The 15,359-nt window shown below is 44.5% G+C and overlaps 1 protein-coding gene across 1 annotated transcript in view; it reads left to right on the forward strand.

Moving 5' to 3' along the window:
- Majin (membrane anchored junction protein) overlaps positions 1 to 14,832 on the forward strand; it is an 18,577-nt gene extending 3,745 nt beyond the window's left edge. The window contains exons 3-10 of the mRNA XM_005351791.3: positions 1,637 to 1,712; positions 2,121 to 2,246; positions 3,289 to 3,320; positions 4,089 to 4,180; positions 5,931 to 5,994; positions 12,042 to 12,114; positions 13,187 to 13,295; positions 14,185 to 14,832. Of these exons, the coding sequence (XP_005351848.1) occupies positions 1,637 to 1,712; positions 2,121 to 2,246; positions 3,289 to 3,320; positions 4,089 to 4,180; positions 5,931 to 5,994; positions 12,042 to 12,114; positions 13,187 to 13,295; positions 14,185 to 14,230 (618 nt within the window). The 3' untranslated portion in view covers positions 14,231 to 14,832. The remainder of the gene's footprint in view (positions 1 to 1,636; positions 1,713 to 2,120; positions 2,247 to 3,288; positions 3,321 to 4,088; positions 4,181 to 5,930; positions 5,995 to 12,041; positions 12,115 to 13,186; positions 13,296 to 14,184) is intronic.
- The last annotated feature ends 527 nt before the right edge of the window (positions 14,833 to 15,359 follow it).

Here is a 15,359-nt window from a genome sequence, read left to right on the forward strand (position 1 = left end):
CTGTAGACCAGGCTGGTCTCGAACTCACAGAGATCCGCCTGCCTCTGCCTCCCGAGTGCTGGGATTAAAGGCGTGCGCCACCAACGCCCGGTCTTGTTGTTGTTTTTGTTTTAGTATTCGAGACAGGGTTTCTCTGTGTAACAGTCCTAGCTGTCCTGAAACTGGCTCTCTAGACCAGGCTGGCCTCAAACTCACAGAGATCTGCCTGCTTCAGCCTCCCAAGTGCTGGGATGCACTGGCAGATCCATAGTATTTTAAAAAAAAATTTTTTGAGGCAAGTCCTCACTATAAAGCCTAGATTAACCATGAATTCATAGTCCTCCTTCTGCCTTAGCCTCCTAAGTGCTGTGGGTATGTGCCACCATATCTAGCAGCAAAACATGTTTTATATGTTTTATTTCATTGTTACAAATTGTATTTATTTATTTTATGTGTGTGGATGTTTTGACTGCATGCATGTCTGTGCAACACCCATGTGCCCAGTGTTTGCAGTGGCAGAGAGGGTGTTGCATCCCTTGGAACTAGAGTTACAGGTTGTGAGCAGCCACGTGAGTGCTGCAAATCAAACCAGGGTCATCTAGAAGCCTGTGCTCTTTGCCACTGAGCCATCTCTCTTGCTCTACTTGTTTTCTCTCATTTCTTATTAGTTTCAGGGACAACGTTATCATTCTCTTTTATTCCTTTAGAAAATATTAATTGAGAATTAGTGTACAGCCTGGTCTACAGAGCTAGTTCCAGGACAGGCTCCAAAGCCACATAGAAATCCTGTCTCGAAAAACCAAAAAAAAGAGAGAGAGAGAGAATTAGTGTAGCCTAATGATTCAAAATATCAGCTCTAGGGGGCTGGAGAGATGGCTCAGTGGTTAAGAGCATTGTTTGCTCTTCCAAAGGTCCTGAGTTCAATTCCCAGCAACCACATGGTGGCTCACAACCATCTGTAATGAGGTCTGGTGCCCTCTTCTGGCCTGTGGGCATACACACAGAATATTGTATCCATAATGAATAAATAAATATTTTGAAAAAAGCTTTACTTTAAAAAAAAATATCAGCTCTAGAGGCTGGAAAGGTACCTACCACAAAAGCATGCAGACCTGAAGTTCAGATCCTCAGCACCCATAAAAAGTGTTTTGCCTGCATGTGTTATCTGTTCACTGTGAGTACCTGGTAACTATAGAGGCCAGAAGAGGTGGTGAAGCCCCTGGAACTGGAGTAAAAACAGATGGTTGTGAGCCACCACGTGGGTGCTGAGGACTGAAACTGGGTCCTGAGGAAGAGTAGCAAATGCTCTTACCACTGAGCCATCTGTCTAGCCCCATCTCTCTAAACCATTTTTGTTTGTTTCTTTGTTTTGATACCACAATCAATCTCTTAACATTTTTAATTAAAAAATAATATAAATCTGGGTATAGTGGCTGATCTCTATAGTGGTAGATCTCTGTGAGTTTGAGGCTAGCCTTGTCTACATAGTGAGTTGCAGGCCAGTGAGTGCTACACAGTAAGACCCTGCCTCAAAAAAAAAAACAAAAAAAAAAGGAGCAACAACAAACAGCATATGTTTTAAAAAGAGTAGAAGATATAAATGGAAAGATTAGCTGAGCTTCAACAGTATTAAAATAACTTTAAGTATCTTTTTCAGGATTCTATCCGTGCAGTCTTGGCAAACATGGACAGCCTGCAGCCCTTTGTTACAGAACACTTCACTGTATTTCCCTATATCCTTTCTTTCCTGGTGTCTTATTTTTCCCCAGAAAAGTGAGTTAGTGTTTAAGATAGGCCCTATCTCATGGAACACAGGCTGGCCTTGAAATCACTATGTAAAACACCATGCCTGACATTTGGGTTTTTGAGGTAGTTAACCATGACTGGCCTACTACTCAGTATATTGTCAAGGGTAGCATGGAATTCACAGCAATCCTCCTGCCTCGGGCTCCTGAGTATTGTGATTGGAGGCATGCAACATCACATCTGGCTTTTCCCAGCTGCTAGTGAGCTACAAGTCACAGCATAGATTTCAGTGGAAGCAGTGAGACCAGAGAAAGGAGAGCTAGAGCCTCAGCCTTCAAATCGTTACCAGGAACACATGCTGTCCCCCTTTCTCGTTTCCTTAGCACCATCCTCAGATAAAAGCAAGTGGGAGAGAGTTTCCCACCTGAAGTTTAAACACAGAGACATCATCTTGACTCCCTACCCATTTGTTTTCACTCTGTATGTCGAGATGAAATGGTTTACTGGAAATATGCCTACAGGTAAGTAGTGATGAGAATGAGTGGTAGAAGAGGGAATAGGCAGGAGGATGAGCTGAGTGCTGTGTAGCTGTCTGTCCCACCAGGCTCTAACTGACAGAACAGAGCTCTGAAGCATTTCCTCCAAACTTGGCTCAATACCCTGGCTTAGGCACTATGATAAATTATTTAATCTCCCTGCGTCTCTTTCATTAAATGGTGAAGAGACACTAATTTCAGGGGTTGTATGTATTAAGTATTGGTGGATGGGAATACATAGTCTGGTTGGAGAGTAATAGCTCAGTGAGAGAAACCTATGCAAACACTTTGTTTTTGTTTCTGATCCAGGGTCTCACTATGTAGCCCTGGCTGCCCTGAAGCTCAGTATATAGACTAGGCTGGCCTCGAACTCACAATGATCCACCTGCTCTGCCTCCTGAGTAAGGTGATTAAAAGCCATGCCAGGCCTCTGATATCTTAACACTATTTCCCAGTTATTAATCTCCAAGAGATATATGGTTATTTTACTAAAAAGCAAATAAATACCTGCTAGTTTAATTTTAAAAGTACAAAAGGAGGCTGAAGAGATGATTCAGTGGATTGGATATGTTTGTTACTTAAGCACCAGAGCCTCAATTTGAATCCGCATTGCCCAAGGCCACACTTACCTGTAACCCTGACCTTGGCAGGGTTGATAGAAACTGACAGATCCTGGGAGCTCACTGGCTGGCCAGCCTATCAGAAAAGCTGAGTTTGTGATTCAGTGAGAGATACTGTCTCAAGGGAATTAGATGGAGAACAACCCAGTTTGTCAGGTAGTAAAACACGTCCTCTTTTGAAGAGCATACTATGAAGTATGGTAAACCAACTCCACTTCAGTTTAAAGGTGGCAGTTGTTCTGGAGGGTAGGACAGAATCTCAAGACACTATGCAGGGAAAATGGTTCCAGGCAGAAGAGGAAAGGGAACAAGCAGAAGTTTTGTCTCAATTCATTTCCCAGAAATAAAGTTCAGAAACCCAGGTAAGACAGTCTTGATCCATTATGATGTTCAAATTTCCATTGTAGGAAAACCAACAGATGATAGCCCTCTTGAGTTGGTAAGTTTGTTCTTTATTTTTTTGTTTGTTTGTTTTTCAAGACAGGGTTTCTCTGTAGCTTTTTTTTTAATTTTTATGATTTATTTATCTTTATTTTATGTGCATTGGTGTGAAGGTGTCAGATCCCCTGGAACTGGATTTTCAGACAGTTGTGAGCTGCCATGTGGGTGCTGGGAATTGAACCCAGATCCTCTGGAAGAGCAGTCAGTGCTCTTAACCTCTGAGCCATTTCTCTAGCCCCTTCTCTGTAGCTTTGAGCCTGTCCAGAAACTAGCTCTTGTAGACCTCAAACTCACAGAGATCCTCCTGCCTTTGCCTCCCAAGTGCTGGGATTAAAGGCGTGCGCCACCACCGCCCAGCTAATTTGTTTGTTTGAGATAGAGTTTCTGTGTAGCAGTCCAGACTGTCCTGGAACTTGCTCTGTAGACTCAGAGATCCACATGCCTCCTGAGTGCTGGGATTAAGGTTGTGTACCACCATGCCCAGCAATATTGAACTTCTATATAAAATGCCTTTCTTGCCTCAAAAGTGATGCTCTTGTCTCTTCTGCCTTTGTCCCTCAATTGCTGCTCAGATCCCATCCCAACTGTAAATATGAGACCATGTCTCCATCTAGATTTCAGAGGCTATATCTCTGGCAGAATGTCTTGTTGAAGTAGAGGTATTACAAATTGCCTTTGGTTGGCAGTCCTCTGTGTTGGGCCTTCCTAAACCATGAGCCACTCTAGAAAAATGTGGGTTCACGGGAGTCTGATTTCCTTCCTGAAGGTCCTAGCTGAGAAGAAAGCAGAAGAAACCACAATGCGGAAACGAAAACTTGTGGAGGAGCCCAACTCCCCTAGCAGACCAAGACCATACAGGTTAGTGGTATAGAGAGGCTTTGCCACCTATTGCTATTGTTGATTTGCCGTGGGCAGTTGCTTGATTTGCAGGGCTCTTCAGTACCTTGTCCATCCCAGGGCAAACTGATGAAAGGGAATAAGTTTATATTTTCTATTTAATTTGAACAGTCTCTCATCAATGTAAGATTGTTCTGTTTATCAAAATGGAGGCTGAACTGGACTGTAGCTTGGAGGAGTGCTCGCTTATCAAGTGTGAGGCCTTGACATCAAAACAGGCCAGGCAGTGGTGGCACCCCCTTTAACTCCAGCACTCAGGAGTTAGAGGCAAGTGGATCTCTGTGAGTTCAAAGCCAATCTGGTCTACAAATTGAGTTCTAGGATAGACAGAGCTGTTACACACAGAAACGCTATCTCAAAAAAAAAAATGAAAAAAAGAGGACAAGAAGAAAACACAAACAAAGGCTAAGAGGAAACATAGCTCTATAAATCTAAACTCAACATAGTCAATGAATAAATAATGGCATTATGTTGTGGAAGGCACAAAACTTAGGAAGTCTTAGACTATTATATAAAAACAGAAGGAGGCTGAAGAGATAGCGTGGTGGCTAAAGTATTTACCATGCAAGCTTGAGGACCTGAATAATCAGCAGAGCCCACGGGGGCTGCTAGGCATGGTGGCACAGGTTTATAACTGAGGTGCTGGAAGGATGCAGGCAGGTGGACTTATGGCTCACTGACTGGTCAACCTAGCCTACTGGGCAAGCTCTAGGCCAATAAAAGACCCAGTCTCAAACAAAAAATGAACAAACTTGGGAAAGAGCACTGGAGGTTGTGTTTCACCCTCCACACGAGTGTACATGTGTATGTATTAACAGCACTGTTAATACATAAACATGCACATACAAAAAACTTCGAAAGAATTCGAACAAATAAAATAGAATTCTGTTTTATCCCATGAGCAACTGGGTAAAATGTATGCGATATACTGTGCATGTGGTGGTGCACACTTGTAAACACAGCCTTCAGGAAGCAGAAGCAGTAGAATCACTCACTACAAGAGGCCAGCCAAGGATGCTAGTGAGATCTTGTCTTAAAAGAAAAAACATAGTGCATGAGTTGTTAGGGGGAATGCTGAGCGTATCCCAGCACGCAGAAGGTGCTGTTGTAGAGGCTACTTGTGTACTTTTGATCCTCTGTCAAAGGAAGAATTAGTCAATAAGACAATTTAGTCATTCTTGGAATCTCAGAGAGAAGCCACCTGGAATAGTCCACGACATGGTTTGCTCCCCAGCCCAACGGTGCTTTTGTGCCAAGGTCTCCTAGGGCCTAAGGCCCTTAGATATAGACATAGTGAATATGAACTAGGAAGGGGCTGACCCTGTGGGTTCGGGTGATGTGTCAGTGACAAGCCATGTGGAATGTGAGCATATCTGAGGTGTCTTGGTTTGATTTTATTTAACTAATTTTCCCACAGCGATGAGGCCCCAAGTCTCCCCTGGGTTTTGATGCACAACTGAATATTTCATAGTCGGATACCTCTGTTAATCACATTTTTTGTTTCTCAAACATGTCCTTAAATGTCTCCAATTGGAATTCTATTGTGAATTAAAGCAACCAAAGAAATTTTTGCCACGCAATTTTCCCTGCCAGCCAGGAGTAGTATAAAAATAGCCAACTTGCTGAAATATTCATTTGGACTACATTTGCTTGAATGTGGTAATGTTGCCATAGCCAATGACATTTCCTGGGCTTTTCTCCCCCACATCAGGGCCAAGATAGAGACTTCTAGTGAAGCCTTCAGTAATCAGAAGCCCCTTAAGAAAAACCAGAGGGTAAGCATCAAGTTGGAGGCTGTGAGGTTCTTGATGGCTCCTTTGTTAGAGGCTGAGATTCCTGTTACATGCTCAGCTTGGTCCTTGCTACAGATTGAACTGACTAAACTCATTCTTGGATTTAATGACATCCAACTATTCTGTCCTTGTCACAGTCTATCCCTAAAGTGGTTGTATAATGCACATACCCATGGATCTTTTTACATTGTCTTCTCAAGTTAAAAACTGCTTGTGTTTTATAATTTAAAATAGGTCTGTATTGAATGAGTGTGAAATCCAATATAGAATCCTCACTGTAGAAAACTTTTGCCTTAGTCTACACTGGAGTCTGAGTCTGGTGTGGGTCTAGTTTTAGCAGATGAGATGGGCACTAGAAGTTGGTAAGGAGTAGTAGCACACACCTTAAGTCCACTGCTCGGGCCAAGACAGTGAGATGGCTACAAGTTTGAGGCCAGCCTGACTCCACTATAAGTTTTAGGTCAGACGGGTCTGTGGAGTGAGACATTGTCTAAAAAGAAACAAGATAGGGAAGCTATAGAAGCTACAGGGTGGCGTGAAGTGATGTCGTCCAGGCCTGACTAGTCAGTCATTCAGTCTCTCAGCAGCAGTGGATTCCGAATAAAACCTGGACCAGACCTAGCCAGTCATCATTCCTTCATGGACTGGGAAGGGCACATGACGCTCAGCCCCTAACTAAGGTGCCAGCAGTTCATGAACTGCTGGAACACAGGGGAATCGTTTTATGCAGGTATATAGCTACTGGTAAGCTGCCCATGCTCCAGTAAATAATCCTACACCTATATACATGCAAGCAACCCTAATTAAGTTGTGGGTTCTAGGGAAAGAAAAACATGGCAGGAGGAAGGGGATGTGCTGGGACGAAAGGCTACAGAACAAGAGGAAGGAGGGTAAGAGAGTGGAGTGGGGAGTAAAGATGATCTAAATATATTATTTATTTTACATTTATGGAGTTGTGAAAGAATAAATTTTAAATTATTTTGTAGAAAAAAATGGAGAAAGCTAGACATGGTAGCACATGCCTTTAATCTTGGCATTTAGGAGTCTGACAGGTTCTGAATTCTCTTGAGTTCACAGTCCTCCTGTTCTACACAGAGAGTTCCAGGCCAGACCTAGTCTTTAAAGAAATAAACAGAGGGAGATGGCTCAGCCCTTAGGAGCATTTGCAGCTCTTACAGAAGACCCGAGTTCAGTTCCCAGTATCCATGTTGGACAACTCACAACTGCCCGTAACTCCAGCTCCAGGAGATCCAACACCCTTTTCTGGCTTCTGTGGATACCTTCACACATGTGCAAGCACTAAAACACACACATAAATAATTTTTTAAAAAAATTTATTTATTTATTATGTATACAGTCAAATCTCATTACAAATGGTTGTGAGCCACCATGTGGTTGCTGGGAATTGAACTCAGGACCTTTGGAAGAGCAGGCAAAGCTCTTGACAACTGAGCCATCTCTCCAGCCCCAATTTTTTTTTTTTTTTTTTTTTTTTGGTTTCTCGAGACAGGGTTTCTCTGTGTCTTTGGAGCCTGTCCTGGAACTCCCTTTGTAGACCAGGCTGGCCTCGAACTCACAGAGATCCGCCTGCCTCTGCCTCCCGAGTGCTGGGATTAAAGGCGTGCGCCACCACCGCCCGGCTCAGCCCCAATTTTTTTAATAAAAACCAAAAACAAATAGCCAGTGAGATGGCTCATTTGGCAGAATCACCTGTGCCAAGTCTAACGCATTCCCCTCTCTCCTGAGGACCACATGGTGGGAGGAGGAACTGACTCATCCAGGGTGCTCTGGCTTCTGTGTGCACGCCGTGACACGAGCACACCTTCAGGCACCTCTCACCCGTATATCTACATAGAGACACTGTAAATGTTGTTAGGCCAGGGCATGAGTGCTCATGCCTTTAATTCTAGCACACAGATCACTAGGTTCAAGGACAGCCAGGGCAACATAGACTCTGTTCCTACCCCCCCATAAAGTAATTAAAAAGGCTAGAGATATGGGTTAGTGGTTAATATCATAAACTGCTCTTTAGAGGTTATGAGTTCAATTCCCAGCATTCAGGTTAGGTATCTCACAACTGCTCCAGAGGGATCTTTCCTGCCAACAGAGGCCTCTGTCTTCTGTGGATACTTCACTTACATGTACATATTCACACACATACACATAATTTAAAATAAAGTAAATCAATTAAAATGTAAGAACAGCTGGGCAGTAGTGGCGCATGCCTTTAATCCCAGCACTTGGGAAGCAGAGGCAGGTGGATCTCAATGAGTTTGAGGCCAACCTGGTCTACAGAGCAAGTACCAGGATAGCCAGAGCTACACAGAGAAACCCTGTCTGTCTCAAAAAACAGAAAAAAGAAACAAACAAAAACCAAACAAACAAAAAAGGAGCAAAGCCTCTAGAACAGTAACAGGCTGTCCCAGTGATTTTTTTGTTTGTTTGTGTTGTTTTTGAAACCGGGTTTCTCTGTAGCTTCCACTATATTGGAGCTCACTGTGTAGACCAGGCTGACCTGGAACTCACAGAGATCTGCCTGCCTCTGCCTCCTGAGTCCTGGGATTAAAGGTGTGCACCACCACCTCCTGGCTGTCCCAATGATCTTATTTTGTTTGATTTTATTGATTTATGGGTTTGTACCTTTTGTACCTTCATTTTAATGTTCATATACTGACTACTTCCTCATTGTAAAGCTCCTTTTCAATAGTTGTCTTCAAAGCTTCATGTTTTTTTCCTCTATTAGTCACCCCTTCACCTTCCCAGGCCCACAGCACAATCAGTTAAGGAGCAAGGATCTACCATGTGCATTCACTCAAGACACTATTCTGTGTCTCCCATGTGCCAAGTACTTGGGCTGTCAGCTTCTAAAGCCACCAGGAATGTCAGACCAGACAGACAAGATAGCTGTGCTGTGTACAGGAAGCACTGGGTACCTAGTGGATACAAAGCGGCATGAGGAAAGAGTTTCCTGGGCAGGTTGAGGCCTTTGAAGAACTTAGGCCAGGAGGAAAGAGTGTGATGCTTTTCATGCCTGCAGGCCAGTGCACCCAGAACTTTTACTGGACAGAGCAGCATGGGCTAGACAGTGATAGGCCTTACGTCCACCAGGATCACAGGAATTTACCTAAAATATTTTTGAGTGAAGAAATGAAGCAAGGGGCTGGAGAGTGGCTCAGCATTGGGAGCACTGGCTGCTCTTCAGAGGACCCAGGTTGAAATCCCACCACCCACATGGCAGCTCACAACTGTCTGTAACACCAGTTCCTGGAGATCTGACACCGGTGCACATGAAATAAAATTAATTATTAAAAAGGTAATGAAGAATTTTATTTCCAGTCCACCATTTTGCTAACATGTTGTAGGCTAGGACACCCAACACACATATAAAACCTGGCTGCTTATTCTAGGAGTTTATCAGTTACTTGACCATGCCCTTGGGATCTAGATTTCTGCCTCTGGGAAGAAGGTTAGAAGATGGGGCTCCAGTTTTGTGTCACAACCCCACAGCCCATGAGGTTTAGGTAGAAAGCTGTCTCCTGTGCTCCCAGCCTTTGGAGTGGCAGAAAGAGAAATGAGAAAGAATAAGAGGGTACATGAAGCTCTGGAGAACAAAGCTCTACACAGCGAGATAATTGCTGTATGGGAGCATTTCCCTCGCACTATCCTCTGTACCTTCCTATTCTTAGTTTGACACATCATCTCCCGCAAGAACAGAACCCACAGCTTCTTACTCAACATAATTACCTTTTCAACCTGATTCTGGGCTTAGAGAAAAGCTGAGCAAAAGGAGCATGTTTATTGATTTTGACTCAACACCCAAAGACAGCCTCCTTCACAGACTCTGTTCCCAGGGAGAGGATTTCTCCTAAATTAAGGTAATCACAGAGACTCTCAGTGCAAGCCACTTGAGCTGGAAAAATTGAATTTGCTCCCTTGGTTCAGTGCCTGGCACCCCACCCCTTTGTGGGAAATTTGGGTACAGGATCACATACAGCACAGAGGCGGAGGGGAGTGTGTTGCACATGTCTAAACACATTTGAACTTAGAAGAATACAACACTTGTCTCATAGGAGATGTTTGGGGAAGAATAAAGAAGAGAAGACCTTTTCTTTTTGGTCTTTCAGGTCCCAGACCTAGAAACCCAGACTACGAAAAGATTAAAAGACAGGAGAGCACAGATAAATGGCCCTGATGTGGACCAGACTGCTCACAGTGTGTTCCCCACTTCTAAGCAGAACTGGCTCTTAACATTTAGTGCCATTCAAGGTGTGACACTCCCTGGCTGTCTCCAGTGGTACCACAGTCTCAGCTGTCTTTCCTCCCTTACAGCTTGTGCCTTCAAGGGAAGCTCCCCTTGTAAGAGCAGTCTCCTTACTTCTGAGTTGACTGTTGCCCTCTGACCCCTTATATCCAGCCCTCATGGATACTGCTCTCTTTGGTCATCTCTGCAGCAAGATTTAAGTCCAAAATCATAGTTTTCTTAAATTTATAGGAATTATCCTTTCGCCAGGTGGTGATGGCGCACGCCTTTAATCCCAGCACTCAGGAGACAGAGACAGGCGGATCTCCATGAGTTCGAGTCTAACCTGGTCTTCAGAACAAGTTCCAGAACAGGCTCCAAAGCTACAAAGAAACCCTGTCTCAAGGGAAAAAAAAGAATTATTCTTTCATGCTTTCATGAAACTAGACCTAGGCCTTCTAAATCCTTCCTTTCTGTCTAGGGGGTAAGAATGATTTTCTTCCTCCCTTTAGCTCTGTATAGGAATATGAGCCTAGGCCTGCCCACTGCAGACCTCCATCTGAAGTGTTTATGAGGAAGCTCATCTCAGGGAGATCTTCCATTCTGAATTGAAAGTTATGCTTAGAATTGGGATCAGAGATGACTTCCTTGGGACTTATTGCGACTCTGCCTCTCCAGCCACCCTGTACAAATTCTTCACCAGAAGCACAGCCTGAATAGCGTACGTGTTGCTGTGCACTCAGGTGCACAGGCTATGCTGGGTGAGGACGAGCCAGTCGGCGGATATTCCCAAGAAATGTATGCCTGTGTTTCTGACCTTCAGAATGTTTACTGGAAATGCAGACCTGGAACCATGAAGGAATTTCACCAACAGATGAAGGAATTTCTACCAAGCAGTGACACACGGAGAGATATAAGATCGCACTGTATTATACTGGCTGTTCAGCTGTCCTGCTTCCACCATGCCTGACTGTAGCTATGCTGATTGTATTTACTCAGTAATGGCACTGTGCCCTTTTCATCATGTCTCTGCCCGGAAAGCCCTGCTCTTCCTGACCAGCTCCTCACCCCAATTATGACAAAATCCCATCCATCCATCAGAGCTCCATCCAAATGTCACTTCCGCTGCGGAACCTTCCTTCACAACAACCACCCATTTTGCAATCATAGCATTACAGACTCGTAGAGCAGCCTCATCATACTGGCTTGTAGTATAATCTTGCCCATGAACTGTACGTGTCTCCAGAATGACATTTGCTCAGCAATAGGGATGGAGAGGCAAGCCCAGGCGGCTTGTTCTGAGCTCCTGCAGACATGATTTTAGAGGGACTATGTTGGAAGCTGGAGCGAACAAGAGCAGTCCTACAGAAGGCACCTGCCAGGCCATCAGAAGCCAGTAGCCCCCCCCCCAATTTCAGACCTTGTAGGATGAAGTTAATATTTTATCCTTGGCCGGGCGGTGGAGGCGCACGCCTTTAATCCCAGCACTCGGGAGGCAGAGGCAGGCGGATCTTTGTGAGTTCGAGACCAGCCTGGTCTACAGAGCTAGTTCCAGGACAGGCTCCAAAACCACAGAGAAACCCTGTCTCAAAAAACCAAAAAAAAAAAAAAAAATTTATCCTTGGCATTGTTTAGGTCTCAGGTTTTTATTTTTATGCAGGCTACTTATCAAAAGGTTGATCTTATTGTTGTTCCCTGGAGCTCAAACCCAGGACCTACTGCGTGTAAAGCAGACATGATAACTGCTACACCACAGAGCCCTCAAGCCTTTTTTCCCTTTTTTAAACAGAACAGGGAAGGAGAAACCCAGCGAGAATACCAAGATACCCCAGTTTTTGATGCCTCTGATGTCCAGGAACAGGGTAGGTTTAGGTGGTTTAGGTGGGTTCTTGTTTGGTGGGTGGTTTTGTTCTTTGAGACTGGCTCTTGTGGTAGAGCCCAGGCTGGCCTCTAACTCTTGAGCCTTCTGTTCGCTGAGATCATAGGCACGAGCTACCGTGCCCAGCTTCCCCTTACTTCTGACAGTGAACTCAGTAGTCCAGCAATTCCAAAACATTTCCTAACTAACTGAGAGGGCTCGAAGGGAAGTTGGAAGAGCTGTGGTTTGCTCTTCTGTGGGGTTGAAGAATTGTTTCTGGGAAGTACTTTCTCCTCTTCCCTGGGGCATCTGCATTAAGACTGAAGGTGCAAAGCTCAGTTGGTGAAATTCTCGCCTCACTTGCACAGAACCCTGGAGACAATCCCCAGTGCCTTACAAAACCAGGCAAGGTGCACCCCTGCCATTCTAGAATCCAGTGCTTCGCTGCATAGCTGACCCGGGCTGCATAAAACAAGAAGAGTGAAGGTATAGACAGGTGCTCTGCCAGGCCTGTGAATGCCAATGAGGCATGCCAATCCAGCTTTCTTTTTAAAAAAAATTATTTGTTTGTTTATTATGTATACAGTGTTAGTTTCCATGTCTGCCTACATGCCAGAAGAGGGCATCAGATCTCATTATAGATGGCTGTGAGCCACCATGTGGTTGCTGGGAATTGAACTCAGGAGCTCTGGAAAAACAATCAGCATTCTTAACCTGTGAGCCATCTCTCCAGCCCCCTTCCAGCTTTCTTATCTGTTACCCAGCACAAGGACTTGGAGTGGGGTGCATTTAGCCAGATGCAGGGGATAAGCATGTGAACAAGTTGTGGTTCCTTGTGGAAACATGTCAGCTCTGGCGGACAGCTGAGACTTGAGATGTGTAAATATCTCAAGGCTGACTGAAAATGCACAGGGACAGAACAGAATTTTACTGAGCTGATATGAAATTGGAAAAGTCAGAGCAAACATTTCACCTGGCTCTAAATAAATCTTGGTGTGTGAGGCTGCCCTGTGTTCTTTCAGTTCATGGAGCCTCTGGGCCAGTCTCTCTTCTCTGTCTGCCTGTTTCCCTTACAGATTCTAAGTTGGAGCATAGCCTGCTAGAGCTGGTTGTCCCTCCCCTGCAACATAGCAACCCACCACCACCCAAAGAACCAGGATCCAGTGGCTTCTTTGGGTTTCTAAGGTAAAACAGGGTTGTTGTTGTTTTTATTTTTATTTATTTTTTACTTTTTTTATTTTTTGCCTTTAAGCTAAAAAGGAGTCTCTAGGTCCAGTTGCTTCATTGAGTCTTGGGGAGGGAAAGACTAGAGAAGGAGTAGAGACTTTACTGAGATTTCTCAGTTGTACCAAAGATAGATGGTGGAAATGAAATAGAAAACAAGGGCCCTAATTCAAAAGAATGTGGTGGCTTTTTGGTTTTTTGGGTTTTTTGGTTGGTTGGTTGGTTGGGTGGGTGGGTTTTTTGATATTTTTTTTTGAGGCAAGGTCTCACTGTGTAACCCTGACTGGCATGCAACTCACTATGTAGACCATGCTGTCCTTGAACTAAGAGATCCTCCTGCCTCTGCCTGCAGAGTGCTGAGATTAAAGATGTGCACCATCACACCAGGTTTCTTCCTGTTGAGACAGGGTGTCACTTTGAGCTTGGGCTGTGTGCTCTCTGTCCATGTGTAAAGCTCTTTCCGCCCTGAGGTGCCCTCACAAGCCTGTTTCACAAATGTTGCTTGAACAGAAACATCTGTCTGTCTTGGGTCATTCAGATGATTTGAGTTCAGAATGCTTCCAACTCTCCCCTCTGAATCTAGGTGTATGTTCAGAATCCTTTTTGGAAAGAACACTGAGCAATCTTTGTCTATCTAGAGTTCAACCATCCTATTGCAATTCTTTTTTCTTTATTTCCCCCTTCCGGGTATAATCTAATTTGGGTACCTTCTCAAATGCTGTTTTAGACTTGAATTTCCATTCTGTGGTTCCCCAGAGCAAAATGCCCCAGTTAATGAAGCACTAATGGGAACCAGGGAGAAGGGACGCAACCTCCTCGGTCTCAGACCCCTCTGTTCTCCTCCTTGCAGCACTCTCTTCCCCTTTCGGTGTTTCTTCAGGAAGAGCAGTCAGTGAGCCTGCCAGGCTCTACAGCGGTGGCGGTGGTTGGTTGGAAAGAGGACTTTCTCTTGCAGTGACTCCACCTGAGCTGTACCAAACATCCTTTGCTTCCATTTTCTTCCTTTTTTCTCTTGTTTATTTTTGAGACAAGCATTATTGTTAAATGGCCTAGGCTGGCTTCAAGTGCTCCATCTGTGTCCTGGGCTCCCAGTTGCACCACCACACACCATCCTTTTCCTGTAATTCCTGGGTCATGTGGATGAGGGCACATGAATCCTCACAGGAGTTTATCCTGTTGTTTGCCTTTGTTTTTTACAAATTTAAAACCCTAAGGATGGGCCTGGAGAGACACTAGTTAAGAGGGCAGACTGCTATTGCAGAGAGCCTGAATTTGGCTCTCAGTACTCACATCAAGGGGTCCTCAGGAACCTCTAACCGTCAGGATCCAACACCCTCTTCTGGCCTCTGCAGGCACTTGCACTCCGCCCCTCCCGATTACAATAACAACAACACTAAGGTCCTGCGAGGTGGCTTGATAGGTAAAGCAACTGTACTCAAAGCTAATAACCTGAGTTCAACCTCCATATGTGTACCATGACTTGCACATTCACACAAAATAAAATGTAATTTTAATAAAAAATAAAACACTAAGAATTCCACTGCCCCGAGGTTTAAGTCTTTTGTCTCTAATATGCAGGATTCTAATGACAATAATTGTTCATGATGGATTATTGATTGGACATGGTGAAGCAGAGCATGAGAAAGACCAGACAAGCCTTCACAGACCTTCTCCCCAGATCACGGGTTGTTGCTTAGTGAACCACATGGGATGCTCACCTGACCTCAGCTCTTATGGTTCTTCACCAGGGGTCAGGGAATAGGGTCACACAAGGTTTGCTAGCTTGAGTCCCATTGCCTCAAAAAGGAATTCTTCATTTGGTTGGACCTCAAAGGATAATGCCTTAAATGTAAAATGCTCCCCACCTGCTTATCCTTCTGGTGCCTTCACAAGAACACAAACTAGTTCATCAGTGTACCTGGAAGCCTGTACGAGTTAGGGCCCTGGAGAAGGCTAAGGTGCCCAAACCCTCTCTTCAACCAAAGGGCTATTTAGAGAAGCATCATGGAGCCAGGCGGTGGTGGC

Source organism: Microtus ochrogaster, chromosome 8, assembly GCF_000317375.1.
Source record: "Microtus ochrogaster isolate Prairie Vole_2 chromosome 8, MicOch1.0, whole genome shotgun sequence".
Taxonomy (NCBI): domain Eukaryota; kingdom Metazoa; phylum Chordata; class Mammalia; order Rodentia; family Cricetidae; genus Microtus; species Microtus ochrogaster.